At 60.1% G+C, this 21,204-nt stretch overlaps 1 protein-coding gene across 19 annotated transcripts in view; it reads right to left on the bottom strand.

Annotated features, from left to right (window-relative positions):
- The window catches only part of CELF5 (CUGBP Elav-like family member 5), a 46,882-nt gene that overhangs the window by 7,363 nt on the left and 18,315 nt on the right, over positions 1 to 21,204 (bottom strand). For 5 of the 19 annotated variants that reach the window (XR_011540709.1, XR_011540710.1, XM_070622514.1 and 2 more), the window contains exons 2-10: positions 21,021 to 21,103; positions 9,531 to 9,582; positions 8,238 to 8,366; positions 6,673 to 6,752; positions 3,974 to 4,120; positions 3,040 to 3,181; positions 2,810 to 2,956; positions 1,329 to 1,391; positions 556 to 639 (exon numbers count right to left, since the gene is read on the bottom strand). Coding sequence is in view for 14 of the 19 variants with exons in the window: in XM_070622514.1 (XP_070478615.1) it covers positions 556 to 639; positions 1,329 to 1,391; positions 2,810 to 2,956; positions 3,040 to 3,181; positions 3,974 to 4,120; positions 6,673 to 6,752; positions 8,238 to 8,366; positions 9,531 to 9,582; positions 21,021 to 21,103 (927 nt within the window). In the remaining 5 variants the exon portion in view is untranslated. The other 14 variants (XR_011540711.1, XM_070622516.1, XR_011540712.1 and 11 more) reach the window with 13 other exon arrangements.

The raw sequence follows: 21,204 nt of genomic DNA, 5'->3' as shown, positions 1-21,204 counted from the left end.
CGGGCCAGGCCCTCCGCCCAGCTTCCCTCACCATGGGGTGACCTGGGGTGTGTCTTCCAGCCCCGTCCCCACCCCACTAGATGGATTAGGGAGAGGCAGGGACTCCCAGGTGCTGAGGGCCCGCAGTGGCCGCTGCTTACCCCCCAGTAACGTGTCTTGGCACAGATGGTCGCCGGTGTGGCAGATGGGGAAACTGAGGCACGGAAGTGCCTTCCTTGTGACGTCACGAGTCAGAACTGGGTGGATTTGAATCCTGGCTGTCCGACTCCAGAATCTACCTCCTCCCTCCCTCGACTTTACCGTAGAGGCCTCAGTTTACCCGAGATATCTCATCACCCCACCCTCCCCAACCTCAAAATGAGTTTCGTCTCCTCCAAAAATGCAGCTCGGGAGAGGGCTGCTGGTGGTGGCGGGGTCACTGGCGTTCCACTTTCCGGAGGGGAAACTGAGGCTCAGAGAGGGGGATTCAGGCCGGGGCGGGGGGGGGCGTCCTGCAGGTGGAGGGGGCGGTCAGAGGGCGGGGCGGGCGCCCAGGGGAGGTCGCGGCCCCCTCACCTTCTCGCTGCTGCTGCTGCAGGAGGGGCGGCGGCTGGGGGACGCTGTGCGCGATGGGCGTGATGGCCGCGGCGGGGTACATGGCTGCGGAGACGGGGGGACACACGGCCGAGGCCACCGTGAGACCCGCGGGCCGCCCCGGCGAGGCACAGGGGGCGGAGCCAGGACGCGAGGGGCGGGGCCACGACTGGGGGCGGGGCCAGGACCGGGTCTGGGGGGACGGGCGTGGCCACAGCTGACGGTCGGGCTGGGGCGGGGCCGAGGTAACAGAACCACGGAAAGGGGCGGGGTCAGGGCTTGGGCAGGACCAACGGTGGGGCTGGAGGGGCGTGGCCATGGCTGAGGGCGGGGCCAAGGCAACTGGGCAGAGTGGGGCGGGGCCAGGACTTGAGGGGCGGGGTCATGAGTTGAGGGGCAGAGCCATGGCTGAGGGCGGGGCCAAGGCAGGCCTTAGGAAGAAGAGCCAGAGATGGGGGCGTGGCCTTGGCAGAGGCGGGGCAGGACCAGATGCTGAAGGAGGGCGGGGCAGGGGCGGGGCCGATAGCTGGGATTGGGCGAGGGCCAGAAGTAGGGGGCGTGGCTAGGAACAAGAGGGAAGGCCAAATGAGAGGGCAGTCTCTGAGGGGCGGGGCCAGATCTGGGCGTGGTTAGGGGCGTGGCTGGACAATGCGGGAAGCGGGGACAAGGGGATCCCTGGGCGTGGCCTCCCTGGGGGTGGAGCCTCCCTGGGGGCGGGGCCTGGTGGGCGGGGTGGGGCCAAGCTGCCTCCCTACCTGTGTACTGCTGGACTCCGGAGAATGCGGGATGGAGGGTCTCGGCCACGGTGGGGCTCTGAGCTGCGGGGTAGACGGAGGGGCTGAGTGGGGCGGGGGCAGCAGAAGTCTTCCCCATCCACCCCGATCCTTTACAGCCGAAAGGAGAGCAAAAAACATCCGCCCCCGCTTCACCTCTGTGTAAACCTTTTACAAGCATGAGCCCATTTTACAGGCGAGGCGACTGAGGCTCAGAGAGGTGAAGCAGACGGGCACAGGGCCACTCAGGAAATGGCAGAAGCTGACCTGGAATCCAGATCACTCCCATCTCTCTGCCCACCCTGACCCCCTCCTCCTCCTCTATCTCTGGATTCTCCAGGACTCCAGGCCTGTGCTCCAGCTCGCCACCCACCCTCATCCCTTCCCCTCTCTCCCTCCCACACTTCATCACACCCCCTATGGATCCCCCGTGTGGCTGTGACCCTCCCACTGCCTCTAGGGGAGGAGGCAGGGGAGGAGAGAGGTTGTCCAGGTCACCGGAGACGGTGAGTCTGGGGAAAATTCAGCCAGAATATTCTGCTGGAGTAGAGAGAGGTTGCTAGAAGATGGTGGGGGGAGTGTGACTCTAAGGGGGTCGCAGGAATGAATTACTTTGTAGAGATGGATGGATTCTGTATCTTGACGGTGGTGGTGCGTACATGAATCGATCCTGTGATAAGATGGCATAGAACCACATACACACACACACACACACACGAGTGCAGGCAACCCGAATAAGGCCTCCAGCCCCAGCTGAGTGCATCGCCCTGTACCAATCGCAGTGTCCCGGTCTTGACAATGTGCTCTGGCGATGCAAGATGTTACCATCAGAGGGAGCTGGGCGAGGGGTACCACGACCCCTCTGTGCTATTTTTGCAACTCCTTGGGAGCGTCCAGTCATTTGAAAATAAAAATAGAAACAGATTCTCCTCGCTGGTGGAGACACAGATTGACTTCCCCTGAGCGAGGCGCTGGAAGATGTTTGCCTCGAAATGGTGGTAGAGAGCAGAGAAAGGGGAGACCTCTGCTTCCTGAGGGCAGGGCCCGGTGCAAATCAGCATGTGGTCAACACTGAATGAATGAATGAATGAATGCGAGTGCTGCTATCTTCCCAAATGGTAACAATTAATAATTAAGACCGATGGTGCTGGTCTTGCTACCAGGTGATGCATTAAGCATTTTATATGCTGGTTGCATTGTCAGTGCAACCTCACGAGATGACCACTGTTATTCGCCCCATTTCCCAGAGGAGCAAACTGAGGCTCAGAGACTTAAAGAAACCACCCAGGGCCACCGAACCGGAATTTGAACCCAGAAATGTCTGGATGCCCAGTTCCTCTGTTTAACCTCTTTCTCTGTGCCCACAGCTGTGTCTGTTCCGCTGCGATTCCTCTGTCCTGCCCCTCTGTTCCCTGGGCACCAAGTCATGGGGACTCATGCACCCTCCCTGCCACCTGAGTTACCTGGGTAGGGCACAAGGCCATTGGCATATACGGTTTCCAGGGCCGGGTGCCCGCCAGGAAAGGGCACAACCCCCGCGAAGCCGTTGGTGATGGGAGCCACGAGGCCGGGCACGGCGGCCGTGCTGAGCAGCGGAGGTGAGTGTAATCCTGCAGAGCGGAAGAGGGTCATGGGGCGCCCGGTCCTGGCCTGGCCCTACCCGCCCGTCCTCGTGACCCTGGTGGACTCTCACCGGAGGCAGGGGCGATGGGTGTGGCAGGCAGCCCGTTGAGGCTGACGGCACCGATCTGCTGGATGTGGCAGGGTGAGAAGGCCACGCCAGGGCTCAGGTAGCTGCCCGAGGTGGACAGGACTGTCGTCTGCTGCTGCATGAGCTGGGGGTGGAGAGGGAGTCAGCGTGCACAGTCAGGGTGACGCCTGCCCCGAGATCATGGCTCAGTGAGGAGGCCTGGTCCTCTAGTAACTAGGGGGAGTCAGGCTGGGGTCATGGCTCACTTGAGACTTGGGGCTCAGCCTGGGATCAGGGCTCAGTCAGGAATTTGGACTCAGTCTGGGATCAGGGCTCAGTCTGGGATTCGGGCTCAGTCAGGAACTTGGGCTCAGTCTGGGATCAAGGCTCAGTCAGGAATTTGGACTCAGTCTGGGATCAGGGCTCAGTCTGGGATTAGGGCTCAGTCAAGAATTTGGGCTCAGTCTGGGATCAGGGATCAGCCAACATTGAACTTAGCCAGGGTTCAGTCTCAGTTTGGAGTCAGCCTGGAATTGGAGGTTTAGCCAGAGGTGGGGCTAATCCAGATTTGGGGCACACCCAGGATCTGGGGCTCAGCCAAGGTTGGGTCTTCATTTGAGACTGAGGCTCAGCCCAGGGATTGGGCTCAGGCTGGATTTAGGGGCTCAGGCTGGGTTTAGAGCCTGAGCCTGGGGTCATGTCAGTCCAGAGTTGGGGTTCAGCTTGGGCTCGGGACTCGGTTCACGGTTGAGGGCTCAGCTGGGATTGGGGCTCAGCTACAGCCAGGATAGGACCCCGAGTCAGAGACTGGCCAAGAGACGGAAAGATGGGAGATGAGGCAGAAGAACGGATGGAGAGAGAGGGAGCCGGAGCCGGACCCCCAGCGTGGCCCAGGAGCCTGGCCGGAGACAGAAGCGCGCCCGCTGGGCTCACTCACAGCCTGGGCGTAGGCGCTGTACGGGCTGAGGGGCAGTGTGAGGGATGGCGTCAGGATGCCCAGCTGGCCCACCATCTGCTGCATGCGCCGCAGCGTCCGCTCCTTGTCCGTGTCGGCAAACTTGACCACCAGGCTGGAGGAGGCGCCCTGCAGGGGCGGCACAGGCAGCGAGGGGAAGAAGGAAGGAGGTGGCCAGGACCCTCGGGCCCCTTGGGTGAGGGGTGTAGGGGTGAGGGGTGAGGGGCGTGGATGGCAGCAGCTGGCAGCCCTGCCCGCGAGCCCCCAGCAGCAGGCGCCACATCGAGGACGGCCTGGAGATGAGCATTCCGGGCCTCGCGCCTGACTGTGCAGCCCCCTGTGTGCACAGGCGGGGTGTCCAGGCCCAGGGGGCTTGGAGGGCGCAGTGGGAAACCCTGTCTCTCATCCACACTCTCAGAAACAGGTGGAGAATCCAACCGCTGGAGAGGAACAACGGGGACCCGGAAGGGCGACCCGATAACTGTCACCCCCACCTGAGAAGAGGTGAGAATCCAGATGCCAAAGGGGAATAATGGGGCGCAGGTGGAAGACCCCGTAACTGACACCTTGCCCCTGAGAACGGGGGAGACTCCGGCATCACAGAGGTTGACATGCCCCCTTTGACGGAGAGCTCACTCCCTACTATGCCCGCCAGTCCCATCACTGGACAGCGCCGAGCAGGAGGAGGACCAACCTGTGCTGGGCTGAATCCTGCCCCTGAAGGGCCTAAAGCTCACGGGCGAGCACGCAGAGGGCGAGGGAGGGGCGGCTCTGGGACGGCCTGCCCTTCACACCAGTTCTCGAGAACGACCAGGAGAGGAGAGTCGGGTCTCCAAGGCTCCCCCGGGGCAGCTTTGGATATTTATGTACAGTGATGGTGGCCCCTGGGCCTCCTGCTGGGGGACAGGGCCACATCCACACGTGGGTGGTCCACCCCAGCCTTGAACCGCTGCAGACCGCAGGCTCCAGGTTCTAGTCTTGCCCCCTGCACATGCCCTCCTCTGGCCCCGAGGGGACATTTCCAACCGAGCTGGCCCCTCCCCCCCCCCCCGCTGAAACCCTCGGTGGCTCCCCACTGCCACAGGAGCAAGCCCGGGTCCTCGGTGGCCGCATGCCCCCAGCCCTCCTCTGCCTGCTCCCCTGGGGCTGCCTGTCCCCCCTCAGTCTCATGTCCCTCTGCTGGCCTGGCCACCCAACCCACCCTCAGGTCTCCCCACTGGGACACCCTCTTGTGCACTCACACACGTGCGCACCCTCACTATTCATGCTCACGCTCTGCATATGCTCACACACATATATGCACACTCGCCATGCGTGCTCACATATGTGCATGCTCACACACATGTATGCGTGCTCGCTGTGCATGCTCACACACACTCACACACATACGTGCACGCTCATGATGCATGCTAACATACACACACATATACACACGTTCATCATTCATGCTCACATACACACACATATACGCATGCTCGCCATGTGTGCTCACATATGTGCACGCTCACACACATGTACACACACTTGCTGTGCGTGCTCACATACGCGCACACTCACACACATACGTGTGCTCACCGTGCATGCTCACATACACACATATATGCTCACCATGAGCACTCACATACACACACAGTCACACACGTACACACATAGCTACATGCACCATGCATGTTCATGCTCACATACACATGCATATTCACCATGCATGCTCACAGACATTTGCGCACACATACACAGGCATACCACCCACACACTCACCCTCTATACTCACATACATTCATACACTCCCAAAGACGTGCACACATCCACACTCACCACACATACACACAGCAGTGCATACACGCATTCACACGCATACACACTCACATGTGCACAATCGCACATGTATACACATAATCGCATTCAGTCATATTCACACACGTGCTCACTTGTCCACATCACACACACACACTTGCTCTCACACACACCTATAGATGCACATACGTGCACTTGTTCCCCCCACATCACCCAGGCATGCTCACACTCACACACATGCACTCATGAACACTCACATGCATCAGCACACAGGTGCCCTCACCTACATATATAGTTGCACAAGCACTCACACACTAGCTCATGCATGAACACATCCATTCATATTTACACACACCTCATGTGCACACCAACGCTCACCTACTAACAATCACATTCACCCACGTGCACTCACACACACGCACACCCATGTATAAACACACCCATGCAGTTGCCTACATACACACTTGCCCACATGCACTCCCACAAGGCACTCACAATATACAAATGCATACGCACTAGTACACACGTGCACATTTATCCACACACATTTACACACACACCTCGTGTGTGCACTAAGCTCACCTACTAACAATCACACAGGCACACAATGCACTCACACACACAGGCATGCATGCACACCCACACCCTTAGACACACCCACACATGTGCACAGAAACACACACATGCAGCCACACACTCGCGATACATCCATGCACACCCCACACTTACTTGCAAGCACACATACACACGTGCACGATCACACACGTGTGTACACCCACTCACACCCCTGTCAGGGACTGCCCCCTTTCTCCACCTGTGTCCTCTCTACCAGGTGCCTGGGCGCAGGGACGGGCCTGGCCATCGTGGGCAGCGCGGCTCCTACTCACCGGCATGGTCTGGCTGCCGTGCAGCGCGTGGATGGCCGCCTGAGCCTCCGTGTGCGAGGAGAACTTCACGAAGGCACAGCCTGCTCCGAGAGAAGGAGAACGGGTGAGGGGCAACCGGGTCTTTCCCGGCGGTCAGGGGCCACAGGAGGGGGGCTGGGAGCCCTGGACGGGCAGCCAGAAATCAGACAGTCGGACACAGAGGCAGCCAGTCATTTGTACAGACAGACAGCTGGACAGTAAAGGATCAGACAGCAGGACAAGCACACAGTCAGTCGGCCATAGAGCTGGACAGTCAGCCAGTCAGTCGGAAAGCCGGCCAGCCAGCCAGCCAGCTGTTTGTCAGACAACAATCTGATGGACAGTGGGAGGCAGTGCACAACGGGGGAGGCAGGTTAGACCAAGTGAAGGGGACAGGTTTCCAGAACAGCCGCCAACACCAGGAGACCCAGGGTTGTAATCAGATCTGCAGAATTAAGGTGGCAAACCATCAAACACAGACACGGAGAGATACAGTGCTGTGGGCTCATGCGGGCAGAGTAACACGCAGACCCAGACGGATGCGTGACCAGAACCGGAGAGACGGGGAGAGCCCAGGCAGGGCAGATCCAGCCGGCCGGTCACACAGGCAGAATTGGCTGGACAGACAGCCAGAGACCACCAGGCACGTGCAGACCCAGACAGAAATAGCCATTTGGACACTCAGGCAGAAGGAGTCAGGGACTAAGAGACACAGTCAAGGTGACACTCAACCCTAGTCACGCACATCAGTGGGCAGACAGGAAAACAAGCCATTGGAGAGCATTAAAGCGTCATTCCGAGAAAGTACAGCCATACGGGAATGGTGGACTAGGGAGGGTGAGGCGGAAAGACAGGCCACAGGTCACGGGCAAATCCAGAGGCCAGCAGGTGGACGCAGGCAGCCCCACACGGACAGGGGCACACAGGAAGGACCAGGTGGGACCCGACCATCTCCACCCCTCCCCTGCACCTCCCAGCCCGTCCTGCCCTCCCACGTGCCTGACCCCGCCTCCAGATCCAGCCCCACCCCTCGTGGGCCTGACCCCGCCCTTAGGAACCAATCCCACCCTCTCATACTCCAGGCTCCGCCCCCAGGAGCCAGCCCCATGCCAGCTCCGCCCTCCCCAATGCCTGCTCCGGCAGGCCAGGCCATGCCCACATAACCAAGCCACGCCCATCCTGCCGGTCCCACCCCACGTGCCTGGCCACGCCCCCAGATCCAGCCCCACCCCCCTCGTGGGCCTGGGCCCGGCCCTAGGAGCCAATCACATGCTCTCATGTTCCAGGCCCCGCCCCCAGGGGCAGCCTCGCCCTGCCGGCTCCACCCTCCCGAATGCCTATCCCTGCCTGCCAGGCCACGCCCCCAGGACCAAACCCCGCCCACACTGCCCATCCCGCCCTCCCACGTGCCTCTCCCTGCCCCAGCAAGCCCCGCCCCCAGGAGCTAGCCCCACCCCCTCATTACCCAGCCCGCCCACTGTGTGCCAGGCCCCGCCCCTGGGGCCAGCTCCGCCCCCCGGGACCAAGCCCCGCCCCCGAGCTATCACCTTTGCTGCTGCCGTCAGGGCCCCGGAGCACGGTGCACTCGTCGATGACCCCAAAGGGCTGGAACAGCCGCAGCACGTCTTCCTCCGACTGCTGCTTGTTCAGCATCCCCACAAACAGCTTCCGGTCCCCTGTGGGCGGAGACACCCCTCAGCCGAGTCCTGGGTCCCTCCAACCCAGAGCGGAGGCAGCAGGGCGCACAGGGGCCAGGCAGTCACCGTCTGCCGGACGAGTCGGGGTGTGTGTGTGCACAGGACCCCATCTGGTGGGGTTGGGGGGCGCCCGGCTGGAGGCCCCGCTGGGCCCTGCCCAGGTCCGAGGCTGGGGGCTAGTCTGCGCCCGTCTCTCCCGTGGGGGACACTGGAGCCCCGCCCCCTCGGGTTACTGTGCTGCTCCCCTGTAATCAGGACCGTGGCAGCGTCTCTCAGGGATGGAGAGCTGGGTTGCTATGGAAACCCGTTCTCTGGCAGCTGTCACTCATGGGGGGTGGGAGGGAAGCGGAGAGTCAGGGAGAGAGAGATGGGTGAGAGACAGGGAGAGACTGAGATAGTCAGAGAGAGTCACACAGAGAGGAGCAGAGAGAGCACCAGAGAGACAGAAGGAGAGAAAAAGATAAGGAGAGAGAACCAGAGATCTGGAGGGAGAGGGGGAAAGAGAGAGAGGGGAGAGAAAGAGAGGGAGACAGGCAGGCCCCACCCCTCTAATCCCTGACCCACACTGGCAGCCTGGTGGGAGAGAATGAAAAAGGCTCCCAGCCCAGAAGGGCCTTACCAGGCTCCTACACATACACAGGGGTCCTAACACCCTGGCCCAGATACCGCCCCCAAGGCTGGCCGCTCTCCCTCAGCCCCGAGTCCACCTGAGATGGGGAGGTGGAAGGAAAATCTCCAAGGATGCTCAGCCTTGGATCCCCCCCGGACAGCCGAGCATCGCCCCATGGGTGCACCCCCGCCGTGCAGTCCCGCGCCATGCAAACACCAGACCCCCAGCCTGCATGCCCACACACCCAGCCTGGAACAGCCAAGCACACACGCTCGAACATACACGCCCACGCCGGGCTCTGAGACGTGCACACGGGCGGGCAGGCACCCCCCCCCCCCGCAGCAGCGCAGACACATGCACGCCCAGGCCTGCATACTCGCATGCATCTGCACACGGGCGTGCCCGGGTACGCATGCTCATGTGCACACGCACGCACTTGCCCAGACGTGCAAACACACACACAGCCCAGAAAGCCATCCCCGGCCCTTCCCGGACCCCATCCTTCGGGCCAGTGGCCACGGAGAGATGACAACTACCTCCGCGGCTTTCGCTGTCCGCAGGCTTCACCTGGATCGGCCGCGCCATCTGTGGAGAGAGGGGGGAGGTCAAGGTCGGCGGTGGAGGTAGCGTGGGTGGGGGCTCCCCCCGAGCTCTGCACCCACCTTCCCAGCCTCAGCATCCCTCCCACCACTGGCAGCAGCTACGCCCCAGTCAAACCAAACGACACGTGGTCCCATCTACAGGGCTTCACTCGTGCTGTCTGGAAAACTCTTACTCTGCCTTCAAAACCCCATGACAATATCCCTTCCTCCAGGAAGCCTCCTTGCCTCCCCGAGGGTCATAGAGGGTTTGTGAAGATGGCTCAACTCCTCGGGTCCCTGTCCGTGATGCCACTGGGCAGTCGTCTCATCAAGAACTGGGGGTTGTTTCCCCTTTTGCCCCTGGACTTGGACGCGTGACTCCCTCTGACCAATAGAAAGTGGTGGAAGTGAAGTCGTGGGGGCTCCGAGACTCGGCCTCAAGAGAATTCGCAGGTTCGACCGAGGACCCGTGATGCGGCCAGGGGGACAAGCCCAGGCGAGCTGCTGGGGGACGGGAGACCTTGTGCCCAGAGAGGCCCCGCGGACAGGCAGGACATGGGAGTGAGGCCGGCCCATCCCTGCCGGCCCTGGTCAAGCCCTAGCTGACTGTGGCTGTGTGAGGACCCGGGGGAGACCAGCCGAAGGACCGGCCAGCTGCGCCCAGCCTGGGCTCACCAAGCCACAGAATCATGGGCAGATCAAATGGCCTGGGGTCTGTTACTCAGCAGTAGCTGACTGATACAGGGAGGCAGCCACCTTAGTCAGCTCCCTGAGCCTTGGTGGGACGACTGTCACACCCCAGTGGACAAGCCTGCCGTCTGGACTCACTGTTCTGGACACTTCCGTCCCCTCTGGCTGGCACTGAAAATGACGTTCAATAGAGGAAATGCTCCCCTAAACGCCACCCCCAAACTTACCCCATTGTGACTATGAGCTAATGTGCATATTTGAGAACAGACTTGAGCCATGGGCGATGGGGCCGGCATTTGCTTCTCCACCCCTCCTAGGAGAATCATCCTCCCAACGTGGTGTCTCTGGCGAACTCCTACTCATCCTTCAAAACCCAGCTCAAAAGACCCCACGCAGGCAAGCCTTCCACCCCTCTGGCTTCCTTCCTCCCTCTGCCTCAGGGCAGGAAGTGTCTCTGTCTTGCTCTGTCTCCCTCCAGACTGGGGACCGCAGCATCATGCCACGGAGGCAGAGTACGTGAAAGGATCAGAGGAGCTTGCTGGACCCAACTGCCCAGAAGGAAGGCCTGGTTCTGCCTCTGTTTCACAGACGTCAAAATCAGTTACTCATTATATCCACCAAGGTCTTGGTGGGTGAATCGAGGCTCCAAGTCTTCCTGGACTTCAGATTTAGGGATCTTTCCACCCGCTCCTGTGAGTAGAGACCCCTCCCCAACTTTCGACCCCCCCCAAATCTCCTTCCCCATCTCTCAGAGCCTGTCCCGGCTCGGCACCCCCTTCCCCTGGGCTCCCTCCCCAGGAAGATCCCCCTCCTCCCTCTAGCTTCCGCTTTCTGAGTCCTCTCCCTGTGTCCCATCCCCCTCCCCTTTCTGATTCGGTCCCCCTCTCTGAGTGTGTGTCCCGGGCACACATGGGCCGCCTCGATGTGAACTGAGACTTGGGAGCCCCGGAACCGGAGAGGCCTCTGTCTCCCCCACCCAGGGGTCCCCAGTCCTCCCAGCCCAACCTTCCCGCCATCCAGCCGCATCCTCAGAGGGCCCCAGACCACCCGGGAAAGGCCGACCCCCATCTCCCTCCCCCCCCCCCACACACACGTCCCGGGCCCGCTCCACCTGGGTACCACACCTCGCTAGCTGGAGACAGGACGGGAGATTATGTCAACCACTCGCTGGGCTGGGGGCAGACTGAGGTGGCGAAGGGCGGTGGGGGGGAGGGGGCACCTGCGCTCCAGCCTCCTGCTCCCCTCACCCCTCCCACGCCGCCTCCGCTGGCCCTCACCTCCTCCCCGCCTCCCCCCCCCCCACCCCGGACTCCCCAGCACCTTGGGCAGATGAGGATGGGGTTGCCATGGCAACGCTGATTCACCACACGGAAGCTGGCAATTGTTGTTGCCATGGAAACTGCCTCTTAGGGGCGAGCCCAGCTCCTGCCTCGCACAAAAGAGATATTTAAATATAATCTCGAGATGGATGAGCCGAGGGAGGGAGCGAGGGAGGGGGGGCCGCGGGGAGGGAACCTGCCCCCATCACCGCGCCCTCCGCCCCCACCCCATCCTCCAGGCCCGGGTACCGGCTCCGCATCTCCCCCGCCCCCCGGCGGAGCCCGGGACCTTCCGCCTCCCGCTGGGAGGCCCCTTCCCCTCCTGGGTCGGCTCGGCGCGCGGAGGGGGTCCCGGTCGGGCCCCCGAGATGCCAGGTGGGCAGCCCCCTCCTCTCCAGCGCCCCCCTCGAAAGCCAGGCTCCGAGGCCCGGCCTCCCGCACCCCGCGGCCCCGCGGCCCGCCTTACCCACCGGCCTGGAGACGCGCGCCAGGCTGGCCTCCACGTGCCGCCGCCGCCCGGCCGGCCCTGGGCGCACAGGCGCGCACACGCCGCACGCTCGGGCCCCGCGCCCGCGCCCCGCGCCCCGGCGATCCGCCCGCCGGAGGCCGGGCCTCCCGCACTGCCCGCCGGCCCTGAGGAGGCGCGCCCGGGGGAGCTGGGTCTCCCCGCACCCCACCCCTCCTGTCGCCCCTGCCCGCCCATCTGGCTCTGCCCACCTCCTTCCGGCTCCCTCTCTCCATCTGTCCCACCGAGGTCTCTGCAGAGTGCCCCCCTTCCTCCTCCACCTTCTCTGGCTCCCCATCGCTGCAACCCTTCCCTGCCCCCTCCCTTCCTCTTCTCATTTATTCTACGACATTCTGGGTGTGCCCCATGCTGAGTAATTTTGCAACCCTGGGGAAGATCCCTCTAGTCTGGTGGCTGGGGGGGGGGGGGGGACAGAGGCAGACAGACACTCCCGTTCCCATGGGGTCAGGGTTGAGGCGGAAGGAGGGATCAACAGCTGGGAGAGCATAGAGCAGAGAACAGTGAAGAGCCAAAGGCTATCTTAGGGCTGCACTGGAGATGGAAAATCTGCAGTGGGTTTTGAAGTATGAGTAGGAGTTTGTGGGCGGGAGACACTTTCTCGTGCTGGAGCAATACCTACATCCACGGATTCATTTAATCTCCAAACAACTTTATGAGATGGAGACATGCCCATTTTACGGATGGGCAAACCAGAAAGGGAGAGGAGAAAGCCAGAAGCAGAGGCCTGACCTCCTGTGGGTTTCCTCAGGGTCCTCTGCAGACCCAGCCACTCCTCAAGCCCAGGGTCCTGGGGGCTGGGGCTCTGGGAGTGTCTGTGTCTTTGGAGTGGGCATGCAGTAAGTCACTGAGGTCCGGTCCTTGCTCTGCCCCCCAGCTTTTGCTGGGTGACCTCAACCAAGCCATACACCACTGGCAAAACAGGCTTCCTTGTGTCTGACTGTGTGTATTACAGATGGGGAAACTGAGGCTGCTGGGGAGGGACTGTAGGAGGAGCCCCCCGAGGCCAGGCCGGGGCCCCAGAGATGCTCCTGGATTTGCAAGGTTGTGCCTTTGGAAGGTGCAGGAGCCCAGGGGAGGCTTTGATTGGGTTGTTTCCGGGGGGCGTGGAGGGGAAGGCAGCAGATGGGACCCCCTCTGGGCTGCCCAGGTCACCATCCCAGCCTCCTCCCCTCCCACCGGGGCCCAGCGCAGCCTGTGTGAAACACGCCGACCAAGCCCCTCTCCTGCTCTGCACGCTGCTGTGGCTCCCTATTGCCCTGGGAGGAACGTGCCAGCTCCTCGTCCCGGCGTTCGAGGCTCCCGCGCTGCTCAGCCCAGCTCCTCCCCGCTCCTCCTCCCAGGCCCCCAGGATGCTGCTGTCGAAACGGTCCGGCTGGAAGGCGCCCCTCGGCTCCCCATGCTCACCCCACAAGGCCCCCTCAAAGGCACCTTCCAGGCCCTCCATCCCCTCCACTTGCTTTGCTGCAGCCCAGCCTCGATGAGGGTGCGTCCCCGTCACACACGCCGCCCTTCTTTGGGGCGACCTCCTGGGGGCTGGGGCTGAGGGGCTCGGCGTCCCCCGAAGGCCCAGCACAAGGTCGGCAAAGGACACCCCAGACGAAGCCGCTGTGGATGCCGGGCTCCTCGGAGAGCGGGGCCAGCCCTGTCCCGGGGCCAAGAGCTGCCTCGTGCTGGCCCAGCGCCCCGCGGCCACGCCACCCCCAGCTCACGGCCACAGCAGGCTGGGAAAGACCACCGGCCCGGAGTCCCGGCCTCACGCCCAAGACCCTTCATCCATTCATTCATTCAGCCATCCATCCATCCATTCATTCATTCGTTTGTTCATTCATCCATTCATTCAATCAATCATTCAACCATTCGTTCAATCATTCATTCATTCAACCTTTCCTTCATTCATTCAACCTTTCGTTCATTCAAGCGTTCGTTCAATCATTCATTCGTTCAATCATTCATTCAAACATTCATTCATTCACTCATTCATTCCTTCACGGTGTGCAGATTTGCTGAGCTCTGGTTCTGGGCTCCACGCCTGGCGGGTGTCACCTCACAGACTCCTTAACGCTCCCTCGATCCCATCTTACAGATGAGGAAACTGAGGCCCGGGGAGTCAAACCATTAGACGTTGGGACCTGAGGGCCCCTCGCGCACTCCCAGGTCCAATTGACGCTGAGCCGGATGTGGGGGCAGCTCCTGCAGAGGGGGCCACCTCAGGGACCCCCGTGTGCACAGAAGGGGCTTTCAGGAGGGGCTCAAGGGAGACTCACAGCTGGGCAGAGCAGCCTATCCCTTCCAGATGCGCCAGATGTGGGGCGTCCCTCACCCCCAGATCTTCCCGAAGAAAGACTCAGCGTTGCCTCCAGCGGCCATCCAGGAGCCGGGAGCTGGACCACCGCCCCCGGGGGACCCGGTCCATCGCCAGGAGCCCCGTCTGGGGGTCGGCAGCCCCGCGAGGAGCCTCGGCTGGAATGGGAGGCGCCGCCCAGCATGGGCCCAGGCTCCCGCCGTCCATCCCCGGCTCTATTCTGGGATTCTGTTATTCAATGTAGGATCCTATTCCAGAAGGCTGAGATGTGTTTAAACTGCGTCCCCCACGGATGCCGCTGTCACACTCAAAGAGGGGACTGGAAAGGGGGGGGTGTCACTCGCATCAGAAAGCAGCATTATGGGAGGGGGCTTGGCTGTGCCGTGGTCCGGGGAGAAGCACAGAGCCAGCAAGTGGTGGGGGTCACCCCTCCTGGTTTTTAGAGAGAGAAGAAGGCACAGTGTCCGCTCCATCCTGTCTCCCCCCCACACACACACGGGGGTTTTCTGGGGGGGGAGCGGGGACAGGAGAGACGGTGGCCGTCATGGTCTCTGGCGAGACCCGGCTCTGCCCCCCAACTGCCTGGCTGTGTCACCGTGCGGCCCGGGAGCCGGCTCGGGGCTGCTCCATCTCGGGGCGAACCTTGAGTGGCTGCCCTGTCATCCCAAGACGCCTGGGGAGGGGGCTCAGCTGGCTGCGCTCAGATGCTCTGACAGGGGAAGGGGACCATCCGCCCCTGCGCCCCCGTCTGCTCCTCATGCCACCTGCCCACGAGCCTCCAGTCCCTGCTGTGACGGTGGGGTCCCCAGGGGAGGGCAGCTCACCCCCAAAGTCAGCCCCTTCGCTGGTCCACACACTCAGGGATCAGAATCCTGAGCACATGCCCGACGGAAATGCGGCACGCGTCCACCAACAATGAAATGCGGACAAGGATCTCTACGCCTAACAGCAAAAACGAGAAACAATGCGAATGTCCACCGGCAGGAGGATGCACGAATAAAGTGTGTGGTCACCCCGTGGAATACTACACGGCCATGAAAAAGGGCCAGCCACCGACGCCTGATGCTGAACGTTATCAGCATCAGAGAAGTGAAAAAACTGCAGGCGGGAAAGACTACATATAATACAATTCTGTGCATATTACATTAGAAGGAAACCAGAAAGAGCCATCTAATATTTCAGGCTAAGATAGTGAAGAAAAGCAGGGGCCGGTTATCGTAAAAGTCAGGAGAGCTGCTCCAACAGGACACTAGGGGGCTCGGCCCTGGGAACACGGGCACGCCAACTGCGCAGTGGTAACGGGGTACTTGCTCTATAATTGTGTCCTATGCCCGTCTCTCTAAGTGTGTGATACTTTTCATTGCTCGAGACTCCTCACCTCTCCCCACCCTCTGAGCCTCGTCAGAGACCTCGAACCCCAAAATCTAGATGTGTAACGACAATGCTTCATGTTCCTGGGTCTAGAACATTCTAGGTCTGCACTGTCTAACGTAGTAGCTGACCCCTGGGTCTAGAACATTCTGGATCCGTGCTGTCCAATATGATAGCTGATCTAGAACATTCTAGGTCTGTGCTGTCCAAAACAGAAGCTGACTCCTAGTCTGGAACATTCTAGGTCTGCATGGTTCAATATGGTAGCTGACTCCTGGTCTGGAACATTCCAGGTCTGCATGGTTCAATACGGTAGCTGACTCCTGGTCTGGAACATTCTAGGTCTGCATGGTTCAATATGGTAGCTGACTCCTGGTCTAGAACATTCCAGATCTGTGCTGTCCAATACAGTAGCTGTCCCCCAGTCTAGAACATTCTAGATTTTCACTGTCCAATACAGTAGCCACTAGTAGCAGTTTAAGTTTAAACTTAAATATACTAAAATCAAATCACATTAAAAATTCAGTTCCTAACTCATACCTGGCACATTTCGAAGACCCTGTAGCCACCGGGAGCTAGCGGCCACCATGACAGCACAGACAGAACATTTGTGTCATCTCAGAAAGTTCTATTGCACAGCGATGATCTAGAATGGGGACTGGCAAATCACGGCCCTATTCTGGCCCCCTGTCTGTTTTTGTAAATAAAGTTTTATTGGTACGCCGGCCCGCCACTCATTTACGCGCTGTCTGCGGTGGCCACAGAAGCTGTACGGCTGGCAAAGCCAAAAAGATTGACTCTCTGGTGCTTCACAGAAAAAGTTTGCTGACCCACAGCCTAGAACAGTGTAGAACCACGCTGCCCAGTCCAGTAGCCGCCAGCCACGTACGGCTCTTGAGCACTTGAAACGTGGTTTGTGCGACCGAGGAGGAAAATTTTAAATTTTTTAAAATGACGATGAATAGAAATCTAAACCTAAAAACTGACACCTGACTCCATTCTTGGCAAACCTTTAAGGATGTTTAGAACCACATGGGCGTGTGGATCTGCTTTTTCGACTGTCGATTTTATAAAACATGCAAATACAGATGGAGCGTTTCTGATAATAACTGAGTGTCCCAGCCGAGATGCACCGGGAGCGTGCACCCCACACACGGGATTCTGGAACACTCGGGATGAAGAAAAGCAACGCGAACCACCTCATTAATCATTCTGATTTTGACTCTATTGACTGCCTGTTGAAATGATCAGATTTTGGAGATATTGGGTTAAAATGAAATACGGTGCTTAAATTCATTTCACCTGTTTCTGTTTCCTTTTTAAATGTTGCTCCTAGAAAAATTTAAATGCTGTATGTGGTTTGCATTTTATTTCTCTGAGTCAGCACTGCTCTCGAACATTCACCAGCTCCTTATTCCCATAACCAGGGTTTCTCTGCCCGGGCGCTATTGGCGGCGGCTGGGTCACTCCCTGTGGGGCCGTCCTGGGCGCTGTGGGGGGCGGGGCAGCATCCCTGGCCCCACCCACTCGATGCCAGGAGCAGCCCCCAGGCATGTCAATCATAAGGGTCTCCAGACGTCGCCCAGTGTCCCCTGGGGGCAGAATGGGGCCTGAGTTGGGAACCCCTCCTAACCTATCACGAACTCTTCTGGGAGACACAGGGTTCTCGTGTGTTCCTGCACTCAACGCCTGGCACATTCCTGCCTCCGAGTCTTGGTGCCTTCTGTCCCCACACCACCCCCATATCCGTCTCCATCTGCCACAATCCTCTGCTCAAATGCCCCCTTCTCCAAGAAGCCGCCCTGATTGCCCTCCATGAAGTCACCCGAACAACCACAGCTCCCTGGACCCCCTGCTGTCGCTCTGGCCCCCAACAGCCTCCCCGGAGAAGCCTCCTCCGACCAGAGCCCCATCCCAAGTCACCACTCGGAACGTCACCCGCTTCTCATCCTCATGTTCTTCCCGCCCTCGGAGTCCATCTCGTTGTTTGCTGGTTCATTCTCTGTCTGTCCTGCACCCCTGTCCCTGCCGTACAGCACGGGCTCGTAAACTTTTGTTGAATGAAGCACTGGGTGCTGAGGACTCAGCACAGGGGCCGCCCCAGAGGGACCCCCCCCAATCTAGGGGGAGACCTGGCCGGACGCAGACGCCCCCAGCCCAGAGGGCTCAGGCACGAGCAGAGGGAGCAGACCACTGGACGCGCCTTGAAGGCAGGGGAGCGGTTCTCCGGGTAGGAAGGCCAGTCCCTGTGAGTCCTTGGGCACGAGCGCGGGGTTGGTGTTCTTTCGGGGTCCTCAGAGCCTGAGGAGTGAGGCAGCTCTAGGAACGGGGGGCTCCCGGGGACTGAAATATGAGGGCTGAATGTCTCCCACAATAGTGTCTGCTTTGCACCCACCCTTCTCACAACCTCTCTCCAGCCTTGTCCAATGCAGACGGAGACGCACATCGTGGAGATAAGAGTGACCGAGCCTCCAAGGAAAGACTCTGCCCAAGGTCACACAGCCTCAGAGCGGTGGAGTCGGGGTTTGAACCCACGGGATCACAGAAGCAGAGGAAGGGGCGACACATGGGGGAGAGGCTCTGGAGAGCAGGATGTGGGGCTGTGGGCGATGGGGGTGGGGGGGGCAGGAGGTGGCTGATGCCCACAAGTCAAGGAGGGGAACCCCGTTCAAAGGGGATGCTATGGCCAGTTTGGGTCTGCTGGGTCTGGGGGAGTTCCCAGGGGGCTGCTGGTCACAGAGCTGGTGATATAAGTGTAGCATATGCCTGGAAAATGGTAGGGGATTAATAAAGATTTGTTGGACAGATGGATGGGTGGATGGATGGATGGTGGATGGATGGAGGGATTGATGGATGGGTGGTTGGGTGTGTGGATGGATGGATGGATGGATGAGTGGATGGATGGGTGGATGGATGGGTAGACAGTAGATGATGGATGGATGGTGGATGGATGGAGGGATTGATGGATGGGTGGATGAGTGTGTGGATGGATGGATGGATGGGTGGATGGATGGATGGGTGGATGGGTGGATGGATGGAGGAACGGATGGAGGAATGGATGGAAAGATGGATGGTGGATGGATAGATGGATGGATGGATGCATGAGTGGATGGAGGGATGGTGGATAGATGGGTGGATGGACGGATGGATGGACGGATGGGTGGATGGTGGATGGATGGATTGGTGGATGGACAGATGCATGGATGGATGCGTAGGTGGATGGATGGATGAGTGGGTGGATGGATAGGTGGGTGAGTGGAGGGCTGGGTGGATAGATGGGTGGATGGATGGATGGATGGATGGATGGATGACAGCATTGGATCCATGGGCTGGCTGGGGAGAGTGAACAGAGAGAGAGGGACGAAGGACCCCTGAGCCGGACACAGAGAAGAAACCCTGGCAAGTGTGGCATCTTTTCCTCTCAAGGTGGCCTCAGCCCCAGGAGCCCAGCCTGGCAAGAAGAGCTCTCAGTTCTTCCACGTTCTTCCACGTTCTTCCATCTTCCCTCTCAGCTGCTGATGGAGCCCAGAGCCCAGCATCAGCCCCCAACAGAGACGCAACTGGTTCCCAGGCCTCCGAGGCCTCAGGCAGTGGAAAGGGGGGCTGGCTTTGGGTCTCGTGATCCCATCAGGGGACCGGGGTGAGGCATTTAGCTGGGGGACTGCCAGAAATTCTGGCACATCTCCACGTGGGTACGGATTTCTCTGGAAATTTCCGCCCCCAGCAACCGTGAGAGGACGGGTGCTGACGGTGGGAAGCCACTAAGTTGTGGGGTCATTTGTTACGCAGCAGAGGATGACTAATATAGCCTGCAGAACTCCACCGTGCCCCGGGCGCTGACTTGGATGGGGGGACCTGCTCCCCTGTTTCCGGTATTGACCCAAGGTCGGAGGAGGGAAAAGAGTGAATTCTGGGTGGTGTTTATTCCACAGGTTCTGAGTCACCTTTGCATAGACTGTTCCCTCTCTTGGCATGCCCTTCCTTCCCGTCTTTTAAGTCACTTCTCCAATGTCACCTCCTCGGTGAAGCTCTCCATGACCACCTGCTCTACAGTTTTCCTTCCCTCACCCCACCCTGTTATACTCTTCCAGTGCTGACAATCAGAGAGGTTAAGTCAGTGGTTCACCGTCACACAGCAAGGACAGGCTGGAGCTGAGTAAGGAGCTCGCTGATGTGGCCGCCAAAGAGGGGCTCTTTATGCTTCACTATGAGGTTGAGGCCACCCCCGGAAGCTTTTGATGCTTGTTCAAAGTCGAGTCAACTCATGCCACGCTGTCACGTCCCTGGCAGGCGCACCCCAGATTTCCCACTGTCAGCCGTCCTGTGTCCGTGTTCCCAGCGTTGACGGCTACAGATCCCACCCAAGCAGTCCCGGAACGCCCTTGATGCTGAGAGTCCCCGAGCATTCCAGAAGGAAGGGCGAGCCCCCCCGCCCAGAGCTCATGGGCTGGGGTGCCCCGGGTCTCGCTGTGGTTCCTTCCATTTCCATCAAGAGGCACCACCTGGAGGCCCATCTCTGCCGTCTCAGGGGGACCAGCCATCCTTCACTGGGGGCAGGGACTTCCCGCCCACCCAAAGAGGACACAGCCGACAAGGGAGACCCAGCAGCGGCAGAGCCTGAGTCAGCCTCCCCTGGGGATGAAATACTGCCCAAGCAGCCCCTGCATCGAGGGTCCGTAGCTCCATTTGCCCCATTAGGACAAAGAAAATCCCTTTTCTTTTTGTGGTGAGAAGCAGGCACCGTCTAGCCTCCTCCCTGAGGCCCATGGGCCCTGCCCAACCTGCCCCGTCCCCTCCCTGCCCTCTGTCCTCCCTCTGTCCCCTTCGCTCCCTCTGCTCCAGCCACACCGGCCTCCTCGCTTTTCCTCCAACACACCAGGCCCGGGCCTGCCCCAGGGCCTTTGCATGTGCTGTTCCCTCCACCTGCTAATTCTTCCTTATCCTTCAGGTCTCAGCCCAATGACACTTGCACGCTGGGCCAAGTGCCCTTGTGCAGTATACAACCTGTACAACCACATGCGACCACACTGGTGGGAAGTAGAGGGCACGACATGTAGCTGGCACTCAATAAATGCTCACTCTGGTGATCATTTCTGTCCCTCTGCTCCTTATACCTCCTTCTGAGTCCAGAGGCACGTGGGCTTCACAGCTGATCCCAGGAAGGGCCCCGGCCTTCCCCAGACTGAGAGCAACACCCCGCCATGCCCCCTCCCCAGACAGGACCCAGAACTCACCCCGGGCAAGGTCTTCTGCTCGTGCAGGGCGGTCTGAGCTTTGATGGCGGAGTCCCTGGCACAGTAGGTGAGAAAGGCACAACCTGGAGGGGAGAGAAACGGGGGCGTTCAGAGAAAAGGATGGTGCACGCCCACGTCCACAGCAGCGTGAGTCACAGTAGCCAAGAAGTGGAAGAAACCCAAG

This window comes from Equus przewalskii, chromosome 6 (genome assembly GCF_037783145.1).
Source record: "Equus przewalskii isolate Varuska chromosome 6, EquPr2, whole genome shotgun sequence".
Taxonomy (NCBI): Eukaryota; Metazoa; Chordata; class Mammalia; order Perissodactyla; family Equidae; genus Equus; species Equus przewalskii.
Note: the sequence above shows the minus strand (reverse complement) of the source record. Positions and strands in the feature narration are given on the sequence as shown.